The 27868-nt window shown below is 44.4% G+C and overlaps 1 protein-coding gene across 4 annotated transcripts in view; it reads left to right on the forward strand.

The window, feature by feature from the left end:
* Window positions 1–9808: 9808 nt before the first annotated feature.
* Window positions 9809–27868, forward strand: part of PTPN2 (protein tyrosine phosphatase non-receptor type 2) — a 57218-nt gene continuing 39158 nt past the window's right edge. The window contains exons 1-2 of one of the 4 annotated variants that reach the window (XM_084780304.1): window positions 9809–11318; window positions 25923–26013. In XM_084780304.1, coding sequence (XP_084636430.1) covers window positions 11250–11318; window positions 25923–26013 — 160 coding nt within the window. In that variant the 5' untranslated portion in view covers window positions 9809–11249. Of the gene's footprint in view, window positions 11319–24823; window positions 24863–25922; window positions 26014–27868 lie in introns of those variants that run through there. The other 3 variants (XM_084780307.1, XM_084780306.1, XM_084780305.1) reach the window with 3 other exon arrangements.

The raw sequence follows: 27868 nt of genomic DNA on the forward strand, positions 1-27868 counted from the left end.
TTTTTTTTTTCAAGACAGGCTTTCTCTGTGTAGCCTCCGCTGTCCTGGAACTCACTCTGTAGACCAAGCCGGCCTCCAACTCACAACCTCTGCCTCTGCCTCCAAAGTGCTGGGATTAAAGGCGGGCCACAGCCAGCTCTTATATTCCTTTTAAAGTAACAGTATAGCAAATCTACAAACATGACTTCATGTGTTTTTACATCCTTGAATTTATGTGATGTTGGAATAAGAAAAACAGGCTCGATCATTTCAAACGTATTGAACATTTTAAGTTGTGATTAAAGTGCCAAATCTCAAATAAATCCTCTCAATTAAGTTAAAGAATAACATAGTTGAAGTTAAATTCAGGGAAGCGAGGCATCCTGGGTGGCCAGCAGTCCTTGTGGTTATGATGTGGCAGTACTCGCCTGACTCAGGGCCGTTGACATAGGAACGGGTATTTAGCTGGGGAATTGAGCTGCTCAGCAGTGCCGGAATCACTTCTGTGATATCATCTGTGTCCTGCTGCCAGTAAATGCTCTGAAAGTATTCTGTTCTGGAAAAGCTATGTCTCAATGAGAACAGTCAGTCTGCCAAAATCATTCTCACCACCCCCCACCTTCCACCTCCAAACAAGCTAGCCCTGCAAACCAGAGTCATGAATGGCTGGGTCGGCTCTGCAGGGAGGCAGGGGTTCCTCAGCAGTCAGACCAACCGGCTTCGGCTGCAACTCCCCTGCCCATTAACCAGCATAAAATACCCGCAGTAACAAACATCTAAGGAGAAAACAATTTTTTTTGACTCAGAGTTTTAGAGGTCCCCATTTATGACTGGGCAAACCCAATGCTTTAAGACTTTTGGGGGGCATACTGTACCGCAATAGTGGGGTGGGATATGAGGAAGGGGAAGGGGTTCCACGGTCTACTTTGAAAGTAAACCCCTGCCAGTGACCCAAGGACCTCTCACTAGAGTACCGCTTGAGGGTGTTCTGCCCTTTCCTCTTCCTCCATCTTGCTCCCCCTTTTCTTCTCCCCCCCATTCCTCTCCCTTCCCCTCTTTTTCCTCCTCTCTCCCCCCAGCTTTTCTTCCTTCCCATTTCCTCCTTTCTTATCTCCCCTTTCCTTTGGAAGAAAATCAGAAGGCCAGAACTACTTCCATAAAGTTTTTGTTTGAAGCCTGGCATGGTATGCATTCCTATAATCTCAGCACCTTCGAGGTGAAGGCAAGACTTGAAATCCGTGAGACTGTCTCTCACACACACACACACACACACACACACACACACACACACACACAAACCAGATACTTCATTGGAAAGATGATGCAGCACCTGAGTGTGGTGGCGCCCGCCTTTAATCCCAACGCTGGGCATGAGCCCGCTTTATTACATGTTAGCAGGAGTTAATCCCAGAGTTTGGCTAAGAAAAATGAATCCAATGATCCATAAGCAAATTTATAGCTGAATTAGTGTGTGTGTCGGGGGGGGGGGGGGGAGACTAGACATTATTTTCAGTTGGAGAGAACCGTGTGTTCCAGATTTTCTCCTGTTTTATTCTAAGCCATTGTTGTACTGCTGGCAACAGTAGGGCTGACAGGGTTGAGGTACCCTTTCTCAGAAGGCTTGGAGCCTTCCACACTTAGTCCCTGCTATTTATTATGGGACTCACCACCAATATGGGCAAAATAATAGATAGCTCCCCACTCTTGGTGAATATACTGTAAACATTATCACTTAGCAATTGCTATGGGCAGTGGTCACTATTCTGCCTTGCAGTCCAAGTGTCGTGCCCCAAAAGGCCTCATTGTTTCTTCCTGGTACTTCCTAGGTCTCTTAGTAGGCGTGGTCAAAGCAAGTAGGCATCGGAAGTTCGAACCAGGACCAGGTTACTTATGGGTCTTTTTTGTTTGTTTGTTGTTCGAGACAGGGTTTCTCTGTGTAGCCTTGAACTGTCCTGGACTCACTTTGTAGACCAGGTTGGCCTCGAATTCACAGTGATCCACCTGCCTCTGCCTTCCAAGTGCTGGGATTAAAGGTGTGTGGAACGCGACTGGCTTCAAAGCTCATTTTATTTTTTTTATCTTTTGCTTTTTGTTTTTGGTTTTTTGAGACAGAGTTTCTCAGTGTTAGCCTTAGCTGTCCTGGACTTGCTTTGTAGACCAGACAGGTCTTGAACTCACAGCAATCCGCCTGCCTCTGCATCCCAAGTGCTGGGATTAAAGGCATGCACCACCACACAGAGCCAAAACTGTAATATTTGTGGATTCTAGGATATTTTAACACTTTCAAGCTAAGCTGCTATTACAAGAAATCCAAAGCATCTTTTCCAGCCAATAAATAAAGTAAGGAAAGAGCCTTGTGGTATATCTCAGGAAGGAACTATGACCTTCATCAGCATGGAAGGCAGGGGCCTTTAATCACACCTTTAATCTCAGCACTCTGGGAGGCAGAGGTAGCCAGATCTCTGTAAATTTGAGGCAGCCTGGTCTACAGAGTAAGTCTAGGACAGCCAGGGTGACACAGAGAAACCCTGTCTTGAAAAACCAAAAACCAAACCAAACAAACAAAAAAAGAAATAGTTATAGATGAAGAATTGAAAACAAAGCAGTAAAGTGTGTGTGGATATTATTTTTGTTAAGAATAATCACAACTGTTCGAGGCCAGCCAGGTCTACAAAGCAAGTCTAAGACAGCCAGGACTACAAGGGAAATCCTATCTCAAAAAGCAAAACAAGTGCCAGGCGTGGTGGCGCACGTCTTTAATCTCAGCACTCGAGAGGCAGAGACAGATGGATCGCTGTGAGTTTGAGGCCAGCCTGGTCTACAAAGTGAGTCCAGGATAGCCTAGGCTACACAGAGAAACCCTGCCTCAAACAAACAAACAAACAAACAAAAACCAACCAAACCAACCAACCAAACAAACAAACAAACTAAAACAAAAGAATAATCACAACTGCCATCTCTAGATTATATAAAATAGAACATGGTCAATACAAGCCAGAAATTCCAGCATGTTGGAGACTGAGGCAGGAGAATCACAAGTTTAAGGTTATCCTTAGTGAGTTCCAGGACAACCTGGGTTATGTGAGATCATGGGGGGAAATAGAAAAGAAGAGGAGGGACAGGAGAAGGGGGAAAAAAGGACAATGGAAAAAACGAGCTGTCAAGGTCATGGGGTGTGAGCAAGGTCACAGTTTTCAATTGCTAAGTATATGGTATACATTGGTTCTGTTCTTTCATAGAGCAATTTAATGGTGAATATAAAGGCTATAAAATATCTGTTGCAGATTCTCTAAGTGCCTTCCCGTTACCCTCTGCTTTTACTTCTAAATTCAAAGGTTATTTTACTCTTGAACATTTTTGTACCATAGAACAAGCTCAGATTGCATATACTGGGCATGCTAAGTGTGCCAGGGAAGCTAATATGTTCTAGAAACATCTTTTAAACTATGACAACTGGGCAGCTGATGGTTAATACCCCACGTTTTTTGTCTTTGGTTTGGAAAATTTGAGGCACACTCAGTACTGACTGCCTCCCCCAGCTCCCCAGTGGGACTAAGATTTTATGGCCCCCGTGGTAAATGGTTGCTGACAAACTCTTTGTTGGCTTCCTTTCTTCCCCTCTCTTTCTTGCTCATCCTCTAGTGTTTCCTGGAATCACCTCCCATATCAAGTACATGGGCTCAACTCAATTTTCTATCACAGAAAAACTAAAGGGGGATATCAGTGTTATCTTTCCACAACCAATTCTATTTTTTAGCTATTTATTTGGAAGAAAAAAGAGGCAGGGTGGTGGTATGGGCCTGGAATTCCAGCTACCACTTCTGGGAGCTGAGGCAAGAGGATCTCCAGTTCAAGAACTGCCTGGGGTGATTTAGCAAGGCCCCACTTCAAACTAAAAATTAAAAAGGGATGTTGGTCATCAATAGAGTGCTTTCCATGAGTAACCAGACCTTGGTACTGGGGCAAAAAAGGAGGAGATATGTCCAAAATAAGATATTGCAACATTTTCCTATAATAAGGAAACTGAAATAATTGAAGCCAGGCACGGTGACGCATGCCTTTCATCCAGGCACACACACTCAGGAAGCAGAGGCAGACAGATCTCTGTGAGCATGAAGCCCAGTGTGGTTCCAGGACAGCTAGGGGCACATTAAAAAAATAAAAACCTGTCTACCCCAAAACAAAATAAAGAAATGAAGAAGAAGAAAAGAAAGAAAAGGAAAGAAGGAAGAAACACTTGAAATGTTCAAAAAGAATCCACTCAGTCACTCTCAGTCTCATTGATTTTGTATTTATTGCTTTGCCTTCTGAGCATTCTTGGCACTCCAAGTACTAACTGGAATGCTATACAGTTGACTAGAAAAGGATAGACAGAAGAGAGCAAGCCCTAAAACAAAGCAGCCTCAGAGGAAGGCAGTGCAGAGCACAGAAGTGAGATTTCTCGGAAAGCTAGAGTCAACAGAGAGAGTCAACAGAACCAAGTGACCTGTCAGCTATGGGAGCTAGAGGGCAGCGATGTGTTGACAAGAATTTCCTGGTTCGGGTGTGCATGAGTGAGTGACATCATTAACTGGAACAGAGGATTCAGGAGAAGAAGCAGGTTTTAAAGATAGGTCTTTAATCCAGATTTGGATGCCTTGAGGTTGAGAAGGTTGAATAGGTTGTTCTAATGTTATGTGACTTTCATGTGTCCTCATACTACTTGAGAATAAGGCAGGACTCCAGGACGTGTGTGTGTGTGTGTGTGTGTGTGTGTGTGTGTGTGTGTTCTGGATTCAGGGCCTGTGCACAATTGCAGGGCTATCCCATTAAGTGGTTCTCCACTAACCTAACATCTTCAGTCCCCATTTTTAGGTGCTGGGGATTGAACCCAGGCCATCTCTGTGCTGCTCACACATACTCTGTGCCACCGAGCCATACTCCTAGCCCATAAAATAGCTTCAAGCAGCCGGCGCGTGGTGTCGCACACCTTAATCCCAGCACTTGGAAGGCAGAGGCAGGTAGATCACTGTGAGTTCGAGGACAGCCTGGTCTACAAAGTGAGTCCAGGACAGCCAAGGCTACACAGAGAAACCCTGTCTCGGGGGATATATATATATATCTTCAAGACTCAGTCTAGGAGTTACACATTCAGAGGAATTCTGCAGAAAATCTTCTGTGGACGTTGTTCTTTCCTCTCAAGTTGCTGTAGTCATCAACTCCTGTCCTGATCTCCCTCATGCCATACTTGTCTCTGTAAGAAACACATCTGGAGTCTCAAGAAAATGGCCAAATGGCCATACAATTCAAAGAATTTCTGCAAGGTTAAAAGTTTCACTTTTACTGAAGGGTATGTGGTCCTACTGAATCAAGCAAACAAGCAAGCGTATTCACTGTGTTTTTAATGCCAAATGCAAAGGGAACCCATGTCTCAGTCTTTTTTTTTTTTAAACATTTATTTATTATTATGTATACAGTGTTGTGTGCATGTACACCTGCAGGCCAGAAGAGGGCATCAGATTACATTACAGATGGTTGTGAGTCACCATGTGGTTGCTGGGAATTGAACTCAGGATCTTTGGAAAAGCAGGCGGTGCTCTGAACCACTGAGCCATCTCTCCAGCCTTTTTTTTTTTTTTTCTTTTTGAGACGGAGTTTCTCTGTGTAGCCTGGCTGCCCTTGACTTGCTCTGTATACCAGGCTGGTTTCAAACTCACAGAGATCTGCCTACCTCTGCCCCACTCAGTGCTAGGATTAAATGCCTATGTCACCATGACCGCTCCGCCCCCTCTTAAATGATCAGGGCTTGGTCTCAAATTTCTTATGTGATCTGGGCATGTTGGCACATGTCTTTAATCCTAGCACTCAGGAGGCAGAGGCAGATGGATCTCTGTGAGTCTGTGAGTCTACAAAGCAAGTCCAGGACAGCCAAGGACTGAAAAACAGAAAAACCCTGTCTCCAGAACAAAACAAACAAAAAAATCAAATTTCTTATGTGATTGTGATTGGCTATTATTGAGCAGTGCAAGGAGAAATGAACTGAGTACTTATTTCGATTTCAAGAAGTGATGACCTTAGAGGAAGTTTAACTTCTATCAAGTGGCTTCTTTTTTGTTTTGTTTTGTTTTTTGTTTTTTGAGACAAGGTTTCTCTATGTCACCCTGACTGTCCTGGAACTCACTCTGTAGACTAGGCTAGGCTCGAACTCACAGAAATCCGCCTGCCTCTGCCTCCTGAGTGCTGGGATTAAAGGCGTGCACCACCACCGCCCGGCCTAAGTTTTCCATTTTTAGTGAACTGTTGTGTAATTACTTCATTTAGCATGCTTTGGGCATCATATAACATAACACCCGAATGAAAACTGCCTGTATTATATTACAGGGCACTCAGAAGAGTAGAGGGTGATTCGGGTGCTGTTTCCTTGGACGCCTCTCAGTCTCGGAGGCCTTTTGGAGGGCTGCTGTTGTTCTCTGAAGTAGATTATAGACACCCACCTAAGAGAGGTGCAGTGGCTCTCCACCTCCCTGTCACTGCAACCTTCAAGTTGTAGTGACCCCAACCACACAATTATTTTCGTTTCTAGTCTGTAACTGTAATTTTGCTACTGTTATGAACTGTGACCCAAATAGCTGTCTTTTCCAATAGTCTTAGGTGACTCCTTTGAAAGAACTGGTTGAACCCAAAGGGGTCGAGACCCACAGGTTGAGAACCACTGGTTTAGAGGCGGAAGGAACGCACCTGTGTTTTTGCCATGTTATACAAGACTTTATAGATGTGGTTAAATTCTAGGCTTTGAGATGGAGAGAGAATCACAGTGTCCTCAAAAAACCTGGGGAGGTAAAAGTTCTAAGTAAAAGAGGCAGGTGACACAGATCAGAGTGACAGTGAGTGGAGCTTTCTCCCATTATGACAAAATGCTTGAGATCATCAGCTGAAGGAACAAGGGTCTGCCTGGGCTCATGATTTCAGAGATTTTGGTCCAGGGTACCTGGTTTTTGCTACTTTGGGCCTGTGCTGTGGTCACACACGGTAGAGAGGGCCCATTTCCTTCATGGTGGCCAGGAAGCACAAAGAAAGGGGAAAGGACCAGAGCCCCAATATCCTCTCTAAGGATTTAAAAATATTAAAAACATCTAAAACACTAAAAAGCATCTGAGTGTGGTAGTGTACACCTTTAGTCCCATCACTCAGGAGGCAGAGGCAAGCAGATCTCTGTGAGTTCGAGGCCAGCCTGGTCTGCCAAGTGAGTTCTAGGACAGCCAAGGCTACACAAGGAAACCCTGTCTCTAAAAACAAAACAAAACAAAAAATAATTTTAAAGTTATAAACTATTTATACAGGACTATTAGTTAAAAACTATTCTTTTTCGTGGCGCATGCCTTTAATCCCAGCACTCAGGAGGCAGAGGTAGGTGAATCGCTGTGAGTTTGAGGCCAGCCTGGTCTACAAAGCGAGTCCAGGATAGTCAAACCTACACAGAGAAACCCTGTCTCGAAAAACCAAAAAACAAACAAATAAACAAAAAACTATTATTTTTCTTTTTACTTCTTTTAAAAGGCAGACAGGGAGGAGGATATTAGCTCCATTTTACAGCATATGTGAAAACACTGCATCCATCTTTAATGTAAGACAGACCTGAGATGCCAGGTGGTTGTGGCACAATCCCACCACTTGGGAAGCAAAGGAAGGCTGATGTTTTTTGTTTTTCAAGACAGGGTTTCTGTGTGTAGCCTTGGCTGTTCTGGACTCACTTTGTAGCCAAGGATGGCTTCAAACTCACAGAAGGCTGCCCACCTATGCCTCCCAGAGTGCTGGGATTAAAGGCGTAGGCCACTGTGCCGTTGTATGGCCTATCCTTTTCTAATGTGGGGGAAAAAAAAAGACATGACTAGAGAAACCAGAAAGTTCCATCTAGAAGCCAGGAGGTGAAGGGGGTTGTGGGCATTTCCTGGAGTTATAGATGGTACAAGAAATAACATAGTCCGGGAGGCAGAGGCAGAGCCTTGACTGTCATGGACTCTCTTTGTAGAACCAGGTTGGTTTGCTTCTGCCTCCCAAGTGCAAGTGCTGGGATTAAAGGTGTGCACCACCACTGCCTGGCTTCTCTTTGTAATTGTATTTCAGGTCTTTGCAAAACAAGGCTCTGAGGATGTCCAGGGTCAGTATGGCTCTCAGCTTGATCTGCAGGTGTATGAGCTCTGGGAAGCCCTGTGTGCATGGTTTTGTCATCTATTTACAAACATTAAATCCTGAGACGGAAGAGACAACAAAGCTGGACTCCTTTCTTCATAGCATGTTCTGACTTCTGAGGAGGAAGTCAACATGGAAAACAATGCAGCGTTTCCTTGCAACTGAAGTGTGACGAGAGCTGTCTGCCATGATCAGAGTCTACTGTCTTCCTACTGGCCCCTCCCTTTCAGTTTCAGCTGCTAAGCTAGAAAAGAATCTCTAAAAACGCTTGGTAACAGTTCCAAACACCATATGTTACTACCGTGTATTGAGCTTTCGGCTTTCTGGGTCTAGTTCAGCATCTTGAGGAGCTGGTTGGTGTAGTAACATATATTTTGCTCTTTTGAGTCTGGCACCACATGTGGACGACACCGTTATTTCCCCACCTATGGGCCCTTGTGAAATATGCACATAAGCCGGGCGGTGGTGGCGCACGCCTTTAATTCCACCACTCGGGAGGCAGAGGCAGGTGGATTGTCTGAGTTTGAGGCCAGCCTGGTCTACAAAGTGGTCCAGGACAGCCAAAGCTACACAGAGAAACCCTGTCTCGGAAAAAAAAAAAAAAAGCACATAGTGGATGACCTTATAAGTCTATTGCTTGATTTGGTTGACTAGTCAGCTGCTTGTTCTTCCATGAATATAGTACTGCAGTCAGGAATATGCTATGCATGCCTATAATCATAATGGCTGGGAGGCAGAAGCAGGAGGTGTCAAGCTTCAGACTACACTAGACTATAATGTAAGACCTTAACAAAGCAACAGAAAAGCAAGCACAAGCCACACAAGCCAGGCCTAGAATCCCAGCTACTTGGAGGATTGCAAAAACAGACTTGCTTCAGTTTCAGAACAAGTTCAAGACCAGACTGTGAATGTAGTGAAACCCTGTCTCAAAATTAAAATGAGTCTCGGGCTAGTTTCACCCGGCAGCCGCCCAAGTAATGACATGGAGACTTTTTACTAATACGAAAGCTTGGCCTTATCTTAGGCTGGTTCCCAACTAACTCATATAACTTAAATTAACCCGTTTAGACTAATCTACATGCTGTTACATGGTTTGTTACCTCTCAGCCCAGATACCTGCTTCTTCCTCTGAGCCTAGGTAGGGAATCCCATGCCTGACTCTTTCCCTATCCCTGTTGGATGACCCTCTCTCCTCTCCTGCCTTGCTACAGGCGGGTCAGCTCTTTATTAACCCAATCAGAAGATGAAAAAGAATGTTTATCAAACAAACAAACAAACAAAAGACTGTTAAACAAACAAACAAACAACCCCCGCTGGGCGTGGTGGCGCACGCCTTTAATCCCAGCACTCGGGAGGCAGAGGCAGGTGGATCGCTGTGAGTTGGAGGCCAGCCTGGTCTACAAAGTGAGTTCAGGATAGCCAAGGCTACACAGAGAAACCCTGTCTCGAAAAACAAAAACCAAAACCAAAAAAACCCGACCCCACCCAAAAAAAAACCCCAAACCAAACCAAAACAATACAAAGTCCTGCCTGCACTCAGATCTCTACTGGTACAGAAATCAGCATTCGAATAATAAAAGACAAACTTTACACAGAGTACAAAAATGTAAAATAATTAATCTTTATTTTTATGTGTGTGGCTATTTTGCAGGTATGCATATGCACCAAATATGTGCCTGGTGCCCATGGAGACCAAGAGGGCATCAGATCCCCTGGGAATCCGGGATTACAGATGGTTGTAAGCAGCCATGTGGGTTCTGGAAATCGACCAGTCTTCTGAAAGAGTAGCCAATGCTTTGAACCAGTGAGTCCTATCTTCAGCCAAATTGGAAAAAATACCTGGGGCTGCAGCTCAGTAAGAGAGTGCTTGCTTACCATATGCAAGGCCCTGGGCACACTTAGGAAGTGGAAGCAGTAGCGGCTCAAGTTGGAAACTGGGCTGGTGTTTCAGTTTCAAAACAAAGCCAACCAACCCCGCCCCCCGAAAAAAAATCCAGCCCAAACAACCAAACCCAAAGATGACAAAAAACGTTCCGCTTGTGCTTCTTGCCACACAGCGGCCACTAGCTAGGTGGGGCGACAGAGCAAAAACGCAGATAGATACTGAGTCATGGAACTGCTGCGTTTAGGGGGTTTGTTCTTTGTGTCCAATGCTGGGGATGAACTTTACTCAATCTTCAATTCCAGAGCTAAGTTATTTGTAGATAAAAATTTAAAGCTGGGTGTGGTAGCGCATGCGTTTAATCTCAGTGCTCGGGAGGCAGAGGCAGGTGGATCTCTGTGAGTTCGAGGCCAGCCTAGTCTACAAAGCAAGTCCAGGACAGCCAAGGCCACATAGAGAGACCCTGTCTCGGTATCAGAGAACACAGTGAGTGTTCTCTACAGGTTTTCACTTGATCTTGGCCAAAGGGCCCAGAAGCATTCTTCACATCTTTTAAGATTATCAGATGATAAGATTTTTAAGCACATTGAATTATCATGAAGCTGAGGCAAAATGATTTCCGGAGCCTGGGGCTTCTTTAGTAGAAGGGGACTTACAAGTGCTTTGAACAGACAACACTAACTTTGTAGCTGTGAGACATGTTCCAAACAAGACACATTCTCCCAAATGCCTTCCTTTTTCCCATAGCGCTTTGTTTGGCACAAAACTTGTTGGGGCTGACATCACTGTAATGTAATGTGTTCCAAAGTTGTGCACAGGCACATTAGATTAACCTAGATAGTAGTATTTAAATAGAACTTAGATACTGCGAGGAACTCGGAGCCGGCCGACTTTTCAGGGACTCTCGCACCTCCCGAACCAGACACAGACCAACTTAGCGGCAGGATGGTGCCCGGCCACGCCCCTCCCACCTGGGCACTCTCCGGACCACTGCCCCCACCGCGGCCGCCCCGCCTCCACGACGTCCAAACCACGCGGCGCGGAGGCGGCGCGCTGACGTCCGACGCTCCAGGTACTTTCCCCAAGGCCGGCTTGACTCAACGTGGGGGGCGGGGCGGGGCGCGGAGCGCGCATGCGCCATAGCGCGAGCGCTCTCCCCGGATAGAGCGGGGCCCGAGCCTGTCCGCTGTGGTGGTTCCGCTCGCGCTGCCCCGCCGCCATGTCGGCCGCCATCGAGCAGGAGTTCGAGGAACTGGATGCTCAGTGCCGCTGGCAGCCGTTATACTTGGTGAGTCGCAGGCTCGCGCGGCGTCCTGGCCTTCCGAGGGCCCGGGCTCGTGCCTGCCGGCTCCGTGTCGCCTCCCCCGCCTCCCGGCCGGGCGGAAGTGGCGAGCGCGGGCCGCGTCAGGGGCGCGCCTGCGCGGAGAGCCCTTAACCACTTTGCGAGGCTTTGGACGGGAAGCGTCTAGGTGGCCGGAGGCTGTTGGTTCTGAAGGCGGCGCCACAGCGGCGCCTGCTGGCTGCGCGGCCTGGACCCCGGCGTGTGGTGGGCTGGGTGGAGGGTCGGGGGGCACCCGGCGCGGGGTGAGACGGCCTCCGGCTTCCTCGCTGACAGCGTTTTTTGTCGGCCGGAGTTCGCAGGCGGAGCGCGCTGGTAGCCGGTGCAGCGAAAAGGGCGAGAGAGCCCGCGGGGTCTCGGTCACTTCGCGGTGTCCTCGGGGCTTTGTGGCGATAGCAGAGTCGGAGATGAAGCGGCAGCGAGGGCTCGCGAGGGATCGGGGATCGTCAGTTTTTTCATAGGCTACTTTCTCCCGGACAGCGGGGGGCATCCTCTGCTAGAGCTTCCCGGAATAAGAGGCTTTGCTTGTGTTACAGTGATCAAAGTAGCGTCCTCTTTAAACATTTCTTTGCTTAGGCATACTTTATAGATGTGTGTATGGTACACCATAGATCCCTATGTGAGCTTTGCATTTGGGCCCATTTTCCAAATGAGTGCACCGGTGGTAGCAGCATTCAAAGTAACCAACGATCCTTTTGGGGCGCGGCGGGGGGGCGGCGTCCTAAAGAGGCCACATGTCCTTAGGCTGCCGCTGATCTCTGTCGCCAGGAAGTAATCTTAACCAAGTTAGTTTATAATAATCTGTACTACGAACGCTCGGGACTTTTTTTTTTAACAGCTCGTGGCCCATCTTTTATCCAGGGAAAACTTTCTCCCCTTAAAAATGATTCATTGCTAATCATTATTATCAAGATCGAATTTAGTGATTGGTGAATTGTTAAATGCATTTCCTTATGTTTTGGCCCATTCCCACTACACCAAAAGAAGCTAGAAAGCTTTTAGATCTGAATGATTTTGGGTTTTCCCGCTATTCCATTTAAATAGATAACAGTAAAATTTCTTTGGTCCTTTTGCGTAGGACAGCCCCCCCCCCCCTTTGAGATAGAGTATCAGTATATGACTTTGGTTGGCATGACACTTGATTTGTAGACCAGCTTGACATCACAAATCCCCTTGCCTCTGCCTCCTGAGTGCTTTTCTTAACAAATACCCTAATTTGCCAGGTTCAGCATACATTAGACTAAGGTACTAGTTTTTATTATCATTATTACATTGGGGGGCGGAGGCATGGCCCTTTGCATTTGTGTGGAAAGCAGAGGACAACTTCAGAATTTGTTCTCTACCATGTGGGTGCTGGAGATTGAACTTGGATCATCAGGTTTGGCAGCAAATACCTCTTACCCACGAAGTCATCTTTCCATAACAGGCACTAGTTTCTGTTTTTCCTTTTTTCTCTTTCCTTTTTCCTTTGTTTGTTTGTTTGTGACAGGGTTTCTCTGTGTAGCCCTGCTTGTCCTGAACTCACTTTGAAGAACAGGCTGGCCTCAGACTCACAGGGTCCACCTACTACCCTGCCTCCGAGTGCTGGGATTACGGGCGTGTGCCATCATGCCCGGCTCAGGCACTAGTTTCTAAAGAACACTAGTAAGGACTCTTCACTTAGATATAGAGCCCGTGTTATGCTGTATATTGTTTTGTGACAGGGTCTGACTGTAGCCCAGGCTGGCCTTCCTATGTCCACTGTCAAAGTGCTGGGAAGAATTCGAACATTGAAGAAAATCTTAAATGCAAGTATTTGTATCAAGTACTCAGTTTTCATGTCAGGTCTCCTTTTTATGGTTACATTAATTTTTAGCAGAGACTGCTGCTCAAAACTGCAAATGATACAAGAAGCACTGAAGTCAGAAGGAAAAGATTTACCAGGTGGGACATGCCTTCAGTTCCCAAATTCAAGAAGCAGAGGCAGGAAGTCTGTGAGGTGCTGTTGTTACTGTTTTTGAGGCAAGATTCCTTATGTAACCTTGGCTGGCCTTGAACTTAGACTGCCTTGCCTCTCAAGTGCTGGGACAAAAGTCATGCACCACCATGTCTGGCTCAGATCTCTGAGGTTTGTTCTTGGTTTTTGGTTTCTGGAGACAAGGTTTCTCTGGTAGTCCTGGCTGCCCTGGACTAGCTTTGTAGACCATGCTGGTCTTGAACTCACAGAGATACACCTGCCTCTGCCTGCTGAGTGCTGGGATTATAGGCATGTGCTACTACTCCTGGCTCAGGTCTACATAGTTCAGGCCAGTCAGGGCTACATAGTAAGACCAAGTATAAACAGACAAAATGGTAGGCGGGGGACTGGAGAGATGGGTCATTGGCTTTTTATTCTTCCAGAGGGGCTTGATTGAGTCTTTGCACCTACAGGTAGCTCACAACTGTTTCTAGCTCCTGTTCCTGGTAATCCAAAGCCCTCTTCTGGCCTTCAGGGACACCAGTTATGTACATGGTCACAGGAAGACAAAACACACACACACACACACACACACACACACACACAGAATTAAGAGGCCAGGCATGGGGCTAGAGATGGCTCAGTGGTTAAGAGCGCTGCCTGCTCTTCCAGAGGTCCTGAGTTCAATTCCCAGCAACCACATGGTAGCTCACAACCATCTATAATGTGATCTTATGTGTACTGTATACATAATTAAATAAATCTTTTTTAAAAAAAGAAAAAGGATGGGAGAGAGAGCTCAGTGGTTAGGAGTGCTGCCTGCTCCTCCAGAGGTCCTGAGTTTAATTCCCAGCAACCACATGGTGACTCACAAACATCTATGAGATCTGGTGCCCTCTTCTGTAGATAAAGCATTCATATACAATAAATAAAATAAAGAAATCTTAGTTTAAAAAAAAGAGAGAGGAAAAAAAAAAAGAGGCCAGATATGGTGGCACATGCCTTTCTTTAATCCTGGCAGAGGCAGGCAGATCTCTTGAGTTTGAGGCCAGTCTGGTCTGCAAAGCTAGTCCAGGACAGCCAGGACTACAAGAGAAACCCTGTCTTGAAAAACCAAAACCAAAATCACATAGAGTTAGGGGGGAAAATGTAAAATAATGACAATAATTCAAAAACCAAAAGGGTGCTGGGCTGTGGTGGCTCATTTCTTTTATCCCAGTACTCTGGAGGTAGAGGCAGGCAGATCTCTGAGTTCAAGGTCAGCCTAGTATATAGAGTGAGTTCCAGGATAGTCAAGGCCACACAGAAACCCTGTCCTGGAAAAACAAAACCAAACCACAAAAGGGCTAATACAACTTACTTTAGCTTGACTTACTTGATCCCTCTTAACAGAGCAGAAGCACTTATGCTGGGTGTGGTGACTAGCCTTTAACCTATCAGTGTGGAGACTGATACTAGAGGATTGTTGTGAGTTTAAGACTAGCCTGTAGCTGGCCGTTGGTGGCTCAAGCCTTTAATCCAGCAGGGGCAGGCAGATCTCGACTTTGAAGCCAGACTGTGTTACATAGTTCTAGGTCACCCAGGACTACAGAATAAGATCGTGCCGCACGGTGGCACACGTCTTTAATCCCAGTACTCAGGAGGCAGAGGCGGAGGCAGATGGATCTCTGTGAGTTGAGGCCAGCCTGGTCTAGAAAATGAGTCCGGGACAGCCAAGGCTACACAGAGAGACCCTGTCTCAAAAAAAAAAAATCAGTCTGGAAAGCTGGCTCAGTGGTTAAGAGCACTCACTGCTCTTCCAAAGGCCCTGAGTTGTATTCCCAGCACCCACATGACATCTCATAACTGTCTACTACCCTCTTCTGGTGTACATATGTAAATGTAGACAAAGTACCCATATACATAAAATACATAAATAAATTGAAATAAAATAAATAAAAATTTTAAAAAAGAAAGAGAAAATCTAAATAAAAGCCAGCATATATTTCAGTCCTAGCATTTGGGAAGAGGAGCCAGGAAGGGCATGGAGTTCAAAGTCATCTCCAGCTACTTGTGGAGTCTCTGTCCAAAAGGAGAAAGGCAAGGTGGCTATGTGGGTTAACTGATCTGGTGTCAGTCATGAAGACTTGAGTTCAGTCCTGACTCACATGGAAGGAGAGAACCACATGTTTACAAATTGTCTTCTGACCTCCATACAAGTGCCTATTAATGTGCACCTACAATAACAAACTAAATAAAACAATTTATTTTATTTTATTTTTGTTTTTTTGAAACAGGGTTTCTCTGTGTAGCCTTGGCTATCCTGGACTCTATTTGTAGATCAGGCTAGCCTCGAACTCACAGTAATCAATCCTCCTACTTCTGCCTCCCAAGTGCTGGGATTAAAGGTGTGCACCACAACACCTGGCCAATAAAACATAATTTTAAAAGAATTAGAAGTTAGGGGAGATGGCTCATTTGTAAAGTGTTTGCTCTGAATGCCTGAGGACCTGTATTTAGCTTCCCACCATTTACATAAAGGCCAGGCCTGTAGTTCTGATCTCAGTGCTGGAGAGGTGGAGACATGCCGCTCTTGGGAGCTCCCTGGGCAGCCTAGCTGAATCAGTGAGCTCCAGATTCAGTGAGAGACCCTGCCTCAAAAAATAAGGTTTGGGAGCTGGAGAGATGGCTCAGGGTTAGGGGCCCTTAGTACTCTTGCAGAGGACCCTAATTTGATTCCCAGAGACCAGGTAGCTCAGAACTGCCAGTAACTCCAGTGCACGCCTATAATCCCAGCACTGGGAGGCAGAAGCAGGCTGGTTTCTATGAATTTGAGGCAAGTCTGGCCTACATAGTGATATATAGTGAGACTCTGTCTCAAAGAAACAACAAAAACAAAAAAGGTTTATCAAGGTAACACATAAATGGTTTGGAAATGCTGACTGCTAGGGACGTCTTCTTGGCTGCCAGCCAGCAGTGTTTTTAAAGAGAACAGACGCTTGCAGTGAAGCCTGGAGAGTCATAACTAACAAAGCAGGGAAGGAAAGCTGCTGCAGAACATGAAGGGCCACGTGCTACAGGTGCAGCAGGCTGGAAGGGCTCGGCAGATGATTTCAAGGGCAGTTTCAGCGTATCACAGTCCTGCAGAGCTGGCAACAAAGCTGGAAGAAGTGCAGATAAGTGTAGACGTTTGAGAAACTTAGCTTGAGGGGAAGAGGAAGTAGCTAAAATGAAGCACAGTTATTTGACTACTTCAGCCCTTTATCACTCGTTTCCCAATGGCCACAACGTGAAAGTGAGCCCTTCTGCCTCACACTGCTGGTGGTGCCTCTGTGGCTTCGTTCCCCATGTCACTCCCCCCCCCCCCCACGTTTTGTTCTTGGAAATGTGTGTATCCACCATCTCCTTGAGGTCTCTAAAATGCAATTTCCTTTGCACAACTGCTCTCCCTTTTTCCCCCTGTTGCCTAACATCTCCTACTTACGTCTGAAGTTGGGGAGCTTTCTAACTTATCAGTTCACGTTGCATACGAGTGCCTGTAAAAATCTTTGACACCAGGGTTGGAGAAATGTTTCAACAGTTAAGGGCCAGAGAGAGGATCTGTGTTCGTTCCCAGAACCCACATGGCACTCACAAATGTTTGTAACTCCCATTAAAGTGAGCATTCTGCTTTATTACAATAGGTGGTGTTTGTGAAAATGTTTTATGAGTTCTGCTTTTTCTGGTAATGCTGGAGGAGCTAGAAGAAGAAAGAATTGCTCTGGACCAAAACCTAGATGCTCAGCTTTTAGCTGCCTGAAGGACACAAGAACATTTACTTCATACCTTATTACAATTTTTGCAGGGAAGAATGAATTGAATATTTTTGGTTGAGGTTCTGGCCTCTTACTCTTTTTATTCCCTAAATGCAGTTGCTTTTAGAACATTGATTTGGAATTAGGTGTGGTGGCCCATGCTGATACTAGCTAGCACTTGAGATACTTGAGGGAGGAAGATCTTAGAGGTCAGTCTGAGCAATGTAGTTAGTTTCAGGTCAGCTTGTATAATTTAGCATTTGCTGTTTCAAAACAAAACAAGATTAGTTAAAAAAAAAAAGAGCCTCCACAGTTTAGGGCTAGGAAGAGTATCTTTTCTTCCTTTTTATTTTTTTAAGATTTATTTATTACTGTGTATACAGTGCTCTGCCTGCATGTACACCTGCAGGCCAGAAGAGGGCATCAGATCACATTGTAGATGGTTGTGAGCCACCATGTGGTTGCTGTGAATCAAACTCATGACCTCTGGAAGAACAGTCAGTGCCCTTAACCTCTGAGCCATCTTTCCAGCCCTGAAGAGTTTCTTGGTTAGTTGGTTTTGTTTTGTTTTGTTTTTTGACAGGGTTTCTCTGTATAACAGCCCTGGCTGTCCTGGATCTGCTTGGTAGACCAGGCTGGCTTCGAACCCACAGAGATCCACCTGCCTCTGCCTCCCAAGTGCTGGGATTAAAGGCGTGCACTATCACCGCCCTGCGGTTGGTTGTTTTTTTGACACAAGGTCTCACTGTAGCTATGGCTGGCCTGGAATTCACGATGGAAACCAGGTGGGTCTCCGACCAGAGATCCATCTTCTTCTCCCTCCTCAGTGCTGGGATTAAAGTCGTCGTCACCCTGCCTGACTTGTTTTTGTTTTCCAAGGCTGAGTTTGCTTGTGTAGCCCTGGTTGTCCTAGATTCACTTTGTAAACCAGGCTACCTTGAACTCATAAAGATTCGCCTGCCTCTGCCTCCCTAGTGCTGGGGTTACAGGCATACCACTGTGCCCAGCTTTTGTTTTGTTCTTTGTTTGGTTTTGTTTTTTGGCTGTGTAGCCTTGGCTGTCCTGGACTCACTTTGTAGACCAGGCTGGCCTCGAACTCACAGCGATCCGCCTGCCTATGCCTTCCGAGTGCTGGGATTAAAGGTGTGTGCCACCGTGCCCAGCTTTGTTTTTATTTTTTGAAACAGATTTTCTATCTGTAGCTTTTACTGCTTTGGAACTAGTTAGCTCAGTTTAGCCTTGAACCAACACTAATCCTCCTGCGTCAGTTTCTAAGTACTGGGATTACAGACATGGGTCATGGTGTCTTGGGAAAGTTGTTGGGTTTGTGTGGGGTTTTGGGGGGCCTACTAGTAATCAAGCTCATGGCTTCAGGCCTGCTAGGCAGATGTTCTACCACTGAGCCGAAACCACTGTTAGCCTTTCCTCCCCAAACATTTTTGAGCTAGGCCTCTATTACTTACTGGCCTTGAACATGCCATCTTCCTGCTTTAACCTCCAAGTAATTGGGTTTCCAGGCCTGCGCCTTCAGGATAGGTGTGGTGAAAGTTCTTGATTTACAGAAAGAAAGATTAATGAAATGCTGCACTTGCTTAAATGTATGCTAAGGCCAAATCTTCTGTCTGGGGAATTGGAAGGATAAAGAATTTGCTGGTTTTGCTCCTGTGTTGTGTGAAAGTGCACTAAGATGGAAAAGGACTTAAAATTGCAAAGCTGAGTACTATCTGGTGTCATACATTCACTGGGGAGCTAGAAATGAACTCCTGTAAGTAAATCCCTTGGACTAGTGTATGTATTATATGCTCATCTATAAAGTAATTATTAAGGTTATCTTTGTGATGGGTTACTATTTTTATTTTTGCTAATGTATAGTCCTAAATTTTGGTAATGAATATATATTGATTTATTAAAGGTGAAAACTTTTTTTCTCTCCAATAAAATCACAAATAAAAACTCAAAGCTAGGTATGTGGTGCATACCTCTAATCCCAGCCTTTAGGAGGCAGAGACCATTAGACTTCTCAGTTTCAAGCCAGGCACTGCTGCACAGTGCGACCTTATCTCAAAAAACAAAAGTAAAATCCTCCGGCTACTTAATAGCCTGGTCCTCCTGAGTGCTGTGATTACAGGTGTGAACCACCCCACCCTCATTGATTTTTGGAACAGGGTCTCAAGTAGCTCAAACGGAATTTTTTTTTTAAAGACAAGGTTTCTCTGTGTAGCCCTTGCTGTCCTGGACTCGCTTTGTAGACCAGGTTTACCTCGAACTCATAGAGATCCACGTGCTTCTGCTTCCTTAGTGCTGGGATTAAAAGCATGTGCGACTGCGCCTGACTGCCCAAACTGACTTCTAACTATATAACTGAGACTGGCTTTGAATTTGTAATCTTCCTGCCTCTACTTTCCAAAGTGTTGCAATCGAAGGAATATATACTGCCAGGCTCAGAATATTTTGTATGTTAAAACTAAGCATTGGTTACTTAAAACAAAACAAAACATTTGTAAACTAAGTATGGTCTGTATGCGTGTACTCTTAGAAGTTTGAGGTCAGGAGGTTTGTCATGAATTTGAGGCTAGCCAGGGCTACAAAGCAAGACCCTATCTACAAATACAAAACAACCCCCCCCACACACATACCCCAAACACCCCCCCCCAAACCAGTGTTGCATGAAATCTTAGCCTATTTAAGTTGATCCAATGTAGAAAAAAAATTCTGTCATTTGACACAGTAGGGTTTTTTGTTATGTGTATGAGTTCAGCCTGTTCATGCCATGTGTGTGTGGAGGTCACCTAAACCTTTTGGGAGTACAGTCCTCTCTCCCCACAGTGGGTACTTGGGAATCAAACTCAGGTCATCGGGCTTGTGTGGCCAGCCCTTTTACCTGCTGAGCCATCTGGACAGCCTGAGACTTAAGATTTTTTATAGATACATACATTTAAAATTAAAAGATTGTTTTAATATGTAACAAAGCAGAAAGATCTTCTTAACCAAAGCATTTGCTTATTTCCGTTGTAATAACTGCACTGCAGTAAATTCCCCTCCCCTGGATTTGTAATTTAGACCAGGTATCATTTACTTCAAGTTAAGTATAAAAGCTGTCTCCAGAAAATTTGTACGTACACACACATACAGATCATTTATTTCAAATTACAATTTAATTATCCCCCAAACATATATTTATCCATACAACTCCACCCCTAGCCCCCTGTTTTCTGAGACAGGGTTTGGCTATCTTGGATTTGCTTTGTAGACCAGGCTGGCCTACACACAGGTCCCCCTGCCTCTGCCTCTCGAGTGCTAAGGTTAAAGGCGTGCACCACCGCACTGGGCTTACATACACACATCTTTACATCTGTGTATAAACATATAAAATAGTGTTTGGCCTTGTCCATAAAATCTCCTCTACCATCACCATCTGGCTCTCTCTCTTTGAGATAAGCCCTTATGTATCCCTGGCTGGCCTGGTTTTTGGCATTGTAGACCAGGCTAGCTTTAATCTCAGGGCATGCCTCCCTCAGTCTCCCAGGTGCATGTGTCACCTATGCCCAGCTCTCCTTGATATGTATAGTTTTTTCTTTTTTCTTTTTCCCTCCCTCCCTCCTTCCCTTTTTTCTTTCTTTCTTGAACAAAATTTCTCTGTGTAGTCCTTGCTGTCCTAGAACTTGTAAACTAGGATGGCCTTGAATTCATAAAGCCCTTGCTCCCTCTGAGATTGAGGAGCCGCAGCCGGCCTCTCCCCTGTCCAGATTGTTCTCAACACTTCTGTCTTTCATGCTACTGTTACTGCTTACATCTGTCGGTGCCTTTGCTTTTCTTTCTTTTTGTTTTTTTGTTTTGTTTTTCGAGACAGGATTTCTCTGTGTAGTCGTGACTATCCTGGACTTGCTTGTAGACCAGGTTGGCCTTGAACTCACAGCGATCCGCCTGCCTCTGCTTCCCAAGTGCTGGAATTGAAGGTGTGCGCCACCACTGCCTGGCTAGTCAATGGCTTTTCTAAGCCATACTTCCAAAGTCTTCCACATTCCTCAAAAACAAAACAAAACAAAAAACATGGCCAGGTTTTTCATAGCAACAATTCCACTTGGCTCCAATTTACATGTTGATTTTTTTTCCTGCCATAAAATACTATGACCAAAAAGTATCTTAAGGAAGAAAAAAGGTTATTTGGCTTATGGTTCGAGAAAAATAATTCCTGATGGTGAGGGAGACACAGCAGCAGGTAGCCCAGGCACTTCCTCCTGCACGGCACATTGTCTTTGAGGTTCCGTAACCTCCCCAAGTAGTGCCCCAGTTGAGGACAAGTGTTCATGCACACAAGGGCATTTTTTCATTCAAACCATAGCAGTGCTGCGTGTGGTTGGTGTGGATGCCTGCTGCTTTTTTTTGTTTGTTTGTTTAAATGCTGATCTTACATATGATACAGACTTTCTGGGGGTCGGTCTGTCTGTCTTTCTGTCTGTCTGTCTGTCTTTCTTTCTTTCTTTCTTTCTTTCTTTCTTTCTTTCATTTCAAGACAGGGTTTCTCTGTGTATCCCTGGCTGTCCTGGCTGTCCTTGAACTCACAGAGATCCTCCTGCTTCTGTCTCCCTATTGCTGGGATTAAAGGTATGCACCACTATGCCTGGCTTGGGGCTGTTTTACGATCATCCTATAACAAGTTGCTTTATGGGGGAGGAGGTCCCCCTCGGTCATAGACCTAGGGGAAGGGAATAGGGTGAAAGTGGGAGGGAGGGAGGAATGGGAAGATACAAGTGATGGGATAACAATTGAGTTGTAATCTGAATAAATTAATAAAATTTAAAAACTGGAAATTAAAAAAAATAAAATAAAAGTTTATTCCATAGTCTTAAAAAAAACCAAGTTGTTTTAAGGATTTTATAAATGTGTACTTAGAGGATCTTCTCAATTCTGTGATCTTGGTAAAAATTATTTTACTGTCTGATTTGTTGCAATAAAAGGAAAATATGATAATGACTGTAGTGTACGCTTCAATGATTTTTAAAAAAGATTTATTTATTGATTATTATGTATAGTGTTTCACCTGCATGTCAGAAAAGGGCACCAGATCTCATTATAGATGGTTGTGAGCCACCATGTGGTTGCTACGAATTGAACTCAGAACCTCTGAAAGAACAGTGTTCTTAACTTCTGAGCCATCTCTCCAACCCATCAGCTTGCTTTCTTATAGACCCCAAGATCACCAGCCCAGGGATGGCACCACTCACAATGGGCTGGGCTCTTCCCCATTGATCACTAATTAAGAATATACCTTAGAGCCAGATTTTATGGATCAATTGAGGTTTCTTCCTTTCAGTTAACTGTAGCTTGTGTCAAGTTGTCCTAAAACTAGCTAACATATGTTCCTTATTATTTAGATACCTGGTTTAGCTGCATAGGAAGGAAAGGAAAAATAAAGCAATAATGGACAGTAGGTTTGTGTTTTTGTATAGTGAGAGTTCTGAAGATAGGAGGGATGTTCCTGTGGCTCCCTAATGGCTGTTCATGGTACCCTTTGATTTCTCTGTAGCTTTTCTTGGAATTTGCCTTTTTTTTTTTTTTTTTTAAACCTGTTGATCATAGGAGGGTTTGTGCCTACTCTTGGACATCAAAACCTGTGTTCTGGGCAAACCCAAGAGAGGACAAGTTTGCTGAGCCGGTTTTTCTTTTTTGATTATTTGGGTAATCCTGGGTTCAGGTGATCTACCTCATCGGCTGAGTAGCTGCTACTACCAGCAGCACACATCCAGTGTGTGCCAGGTCTCTGAGCTGGCTGCAGTTTTCATGATAAACCTTGTTCAACATACAGCCCAGCCCTGCTCCATATTCCCATTGGCCACCTTGTATGACAGGCCTATCTTTGTGTTTGTTTTTAAAAAGATTTATTTATTTTTATGTATACAGTGCTCTCTTGCATGTTCACTTGCAGGATAGAAGAGGGCATCAGATCCCATTATAGGTGGTTGTGAGCCACCATGTGGTTCCTTGGAATTGAACTCAGGACCTCTGGGAGAGCAGCCAGTGCTCTTAACTTCCGAGCCATCTCTCCAGCCCTACTTTTTTGTTTTGTTTAATTTTGAGGTAGGGCCTGACTCCTGTGTAGATGAGGCTGACCTCATAGAGATATACCTGCCTCTTGCCTCCTTAGTGCTGGGATTAAAGATAGGTAACACCATGACTGGCTCACAGGCCTGTTCTTAACTGTACAGCAGGTGTTTTAGTCAAAAATCAAATTTGCAACCTTGAGTGAGGAAGAAGGGATAGGGAGATGCTGCTGGTGTTCATCTCTAGTGCGCCTTTCACAGCGTTGGGATTTCCTGTCTGACATTTGCTAAGAGTAAAAACATGGAAAACTAGTAGCAACATTGATGATCTGAGAAAATGGGTTCACTAAGAAAGTTCTTTGTATTGTTAGCTAACAAGAAAGTAAGTTATGGCTATATTTCTTAGGGCTGAGTATCTGGAATGAGGGATATATATGCATTGTTTTATGAATTTTAAATCCCTCGTGCTATACTCACTCCTACCATCTTTTATTTATCTATTTAATAATATATTTTATTCTTTGGGAGCCTCGTATAATGTATTTTTTGTTTTGTTTTGTTTTTGTTTTTTTGAGACAGGATTTCTCTATGTAGCCTTAGCTATTCTTGATTTTGTAGACCAGGCTGACCTCAAACTCACAGCGATCCGCCTGCCTCTGCCTCCCTAGTGCTGGAATTAAAGGCGTGCGCCACCACGCCTGGCTTTGTATAATGTGTCTTGATCATATTCATGCACCCCTGCTCTTTACCAAAATCTTCCTGGATCCCCATCTTGTCTCTCTATCACATTGTGTTCTTTTTTATTTAAAAAATTTTAGATTTACTATATTTTTTCCTATGTGTATGGGTGTTTTGCCTCCATGTGTATCTGTACTGCGTGTGTACAGTGCTTGCAGAGGTACGAAGAGGCTCAGATCCCTTGGAACTGAAATTACACAGATAGTTGTTAGCCGCCTGTGGGTGCCGGGAACTGAGTTTGGGTCTTCTGCAAGAGCAGCCAGTGTTCTTAACTGCTGCGCCATCTCTCCAGCTCCTATTTTTAGTATTTTAAGATGAGACTATCTAGTCGAGTGGTGGCAGGGCAGGCCTTTAGTCCCATGGGAGGCAGAGATGGGCCAATCTCTTCAGTTTGAGCACCACAGAGTGAGTTCCAGGACAGCCAGGGAGACAGAGACTATCATGCTGCAGGTGTCTTGGTACTCCCTCTTCCTAAATGTTTCCTAAGTCCTAGGTGTGTAGGAGCTATGTTGTAGCCTTTTAGCTGGCTAACACCTGGTCAGTTTTTTGCATTTTGACCAGTTGTGAATTTCTGTAATGGTTTTGTCTGCTACAAGAAACTTCTTTAATAAGCAGTGAGCTTATCTGTGGATATAGGATAAATATTTAGAATGGAGTTCGAAATTATACTTTGATTTTTTTTCAACATCAGTAATTGTAATAGTGTATACATATAATTGTCCTTCTAGGCTGAAAAATAAGAGCTACCAACTGATAGACAAGATTCACTGTAGAAGACTGGATATACAACAGAGCAATTGAAGATTCAAGTGAAGGTGTCATGGAGGGGGCCCATCCTCTGCTCTTGTTTTATTGCCACCACTCCATAAAAGAGTCACCAATACATTTTCTTTTACTTATTTATTCATTTATTTATTGAGTCTGGCCTGGAACTCACAGTGATCCACCTACCTCTGGCTTCTGAGTGCTGAGATTAAGGGCATGTGCTACCACACCTTGTTCCCAGTAGGTTTTTTTTCTTTTTTTAAATCCCGTTTATAGTTGGGTCCCATCAGAGTTTATGAGATTTCTTAGAACAATTCCTTAGAATGCTTTCTTTGAAGAAAAATGAATTTAAAATATGGGCTATAACACAAATGAGATGAATAAGTAGGAGCAAAGCAACTTTCATTTCTATATATTTAGATATTATTAGGTTTCAGTAGCTAAAATTTGATGGTCTTGATGATAAATGATTCTTTGAAATAAAATTACACTGGCCATTTTTCAAGACATGGTTTCTCTGTGTAGCCTTGGCTTTCCTGGACTCCATTTGTAGACCAGGCTGGCCTTGAACTCACAGTGATCCACCTGTCTCTGCCTCCCAAGTGATTAAAGGCATGTGCCACCACTGCTTGATTGTTTTGTTTATTGTAGAAACTTAAGACAGAAACTCAAAAATACAAGTAGCTACAATAAGAGTTTTAGTCAGTATTTGGATGGGGTACATCTAGTTCATCTAGTTCTGTTGCATTGCTTCTGCTCTATGAAGTATTTCCTGCTTGTTTGTAGGTGTTGGTTTGTTTGCTTGTTTGTTTTTCGAGACAGGGTTTCTCTGTGTAGCCTTGGCTGTCATGGACTCGCTTTATAGATCAGGCTTGCCTCTGCCTCCCGGGTGCTGGGATTAAAGGTGTGTGCCACCACGCTGGCTGGCCCTGAGGAATCTTGACTTGCTCTTTTTTTTTTTTTTTTTTTTTTTTTTTTTTTTGTGGCTGGAAAGACAGCCGTGGGTGTTAGGGACCAAACTCTTATATTTATGGTTGTGAGTCTAGCCTTTAAGGGCTGAGCCATCTCTTCAGTCCTCTTGACTTGGTCTTAAGGCTGCCACTTACTGTATACTTGACCTTTGACCAATTATTTGATTCATTAAAGCATTTCTGTTAGTGTTGCATGATGTGCAATGATATAAACACTGCTTTGTAGAGTACTTAACATAAGTTCTTAATATTCTATATTGGCTGGGGGAATATATGTTGCTATATAAAAATTTAAGAGGGATATTAAAACATATTTTTGTTATTTTAAGGAAATTCGAAATGAGTCCCATGACTATCCTCATAGAGTGGCCAAGTTTCCCGAAAACAGAAATCGAAACAGATACAGAGATGTGAGCCCATGTAAGTACTGTGGGTTTGTGTGCATGTGTGTGCGTTTCAGTTTGTTTCAGGAGACATGATGCAGTGACAATCTTTGGGTAAAGATTGACTAGTATAGCAAGTTTTAGATTATTATGTACTTTTTCTTTTGTTTGAGACAGGGTATCACTGTGGAGTCCAGGCTGTTCTGGAAAATGCTGTATAGTACAGGCTGACTTGAGATTTGTAGCACTCTTGCCTCCGCCTCTAGAATATTGGGATTATAAGTGGCAGCCACCACACCAGGCTTAACGCGTACATTTCAAATGTGTATGTACGCACGTGTGGGAAAGGTTGAGGTTGATGTCAGGTGTCTTCCTTGATCACTCTCTACCTTATAGATCAACTTTTCCTGAGCCCCAGACCAGCTAGTCTGGCTAGCCGACTTGCTCTGTTAGAGCTTGTGCTGGGATTACCGTCAGGCTGCCACATCCACCTGGCCTCTTACTTAGGTTCTAGGTGTCCAGATGTGGCCCCTTACACTTACAGAGCAAGAACTGTACTTACTTAGTCATCGGCCCATCCATCCATCCTTCTATGGTTTGAGGAACGTTTTATTAACTCTTCTAAGTTCTGGTAGAATTCAGCAATGACTCTTGTCTCTTGGTCTCAGATGAAGGATGCTTGTTATTCTTGCTTCCTGTAACATCTCAGCATTTCCCGGTCCTATCCAGGGTTCCTTCTTGCCAGTGAAGCGACCTCCGCCAAGGCTCTCGTTCCCTTTGCAGCTCTCTTCTCCGGGCTTCATAGCTGCTTATTGTGTTTCCTGTCATCCCCTTTCCTCAGCACAACCTTCATCCGTCCCAGATGTCCTGATGTCACCATGAAACACCAGCTGTATCATTCCTAGGCCTCTTCAGCACGCTTTACGTTAATCTTCAGTATCCTTGCTCAGGAAGAACAGAAGGAGGGATTGTTTATTTTGTGGCAGGGCTTCCTGTGTCTGCTCTACTGTCCTCTGACTTGTGAAATCTCTTTCTCAGCCTCCTAAGTGCTGGAGCTACAGGCCTGGGCCACTGCACCCAGCTTTCACCCTTGCAGTCTTAACTGGTGCTGCATTGAAGGCTACTTTCTGTGTCAGCACTGTTTTTTGTTTATTGTTTTGTCTTTTGTTTTTAACTGCTTCTCTTGGAGTGTATATGCTCTTTCATGGCATTGGATTCTTTAGTTCTTTGACTTTTAGTTTATTAAAGTGTTGCCACATCCGTCCTTAACCAATCTATTACTCATAACTATTTAGCTATTTTTTAAAAAAATTTCTTTATTATTTTGTATACAGTGCTCTGCCTGGTTGTATACTTGCAGACCAGAAGAGGGCATTAGATCACATTATTGATGGTTGTGAGCCACCATGTGGTTGCTGGGAATTGAACTCAGGACCTCTGGAAGAGCAGTTGGTGCTCTTAACCTCTGAGCTGTCTTTCCAGCCCCAACTATTTAGCTATTATATTTTAAAATCTCTTTGACTGAGGCCGGTTGTGGTGGCTCACACCTGTAATCCTAGCACTTAGGGAGGCAGAGGCAAGCAGATCGCTGTGTGAGGCCTGGTCTACTATGTGAGTCCTGGACAGCCAAGCTACACAGAGAAACTCTGTTTTGAAAAACCAACCAACCAACCAAACAAACAAACAAACAAAACGAAATCTCTTTGACCGTAATTCTCTAACTTGCGAAGAAGCCCCCATTTCGGTACACTTTGTATTCTTCATTCCTTAGAGAGTTTAGAAAAAGGTTAGAGTCAAGAAATGACATGTAAGCTATGCTGTGTCCCGGGAAGTGCCTCAGCTCATTCTCATCCCTGAGGTCCCCGAATAGAGTTTTTGCTTCTCTCTCCCTT

The sequence above is a fragment of the Acomys minous genome (genome assembly GCF_964271855.1).
Source record: "Acomys minous genome assembly, chromosome: 4".
Taxonomy (NCBI): Eukaryota; Metazoa; Chordata; class Mammalia; order Rodentia; family Muridae; genus Acomys; species Acomys minous.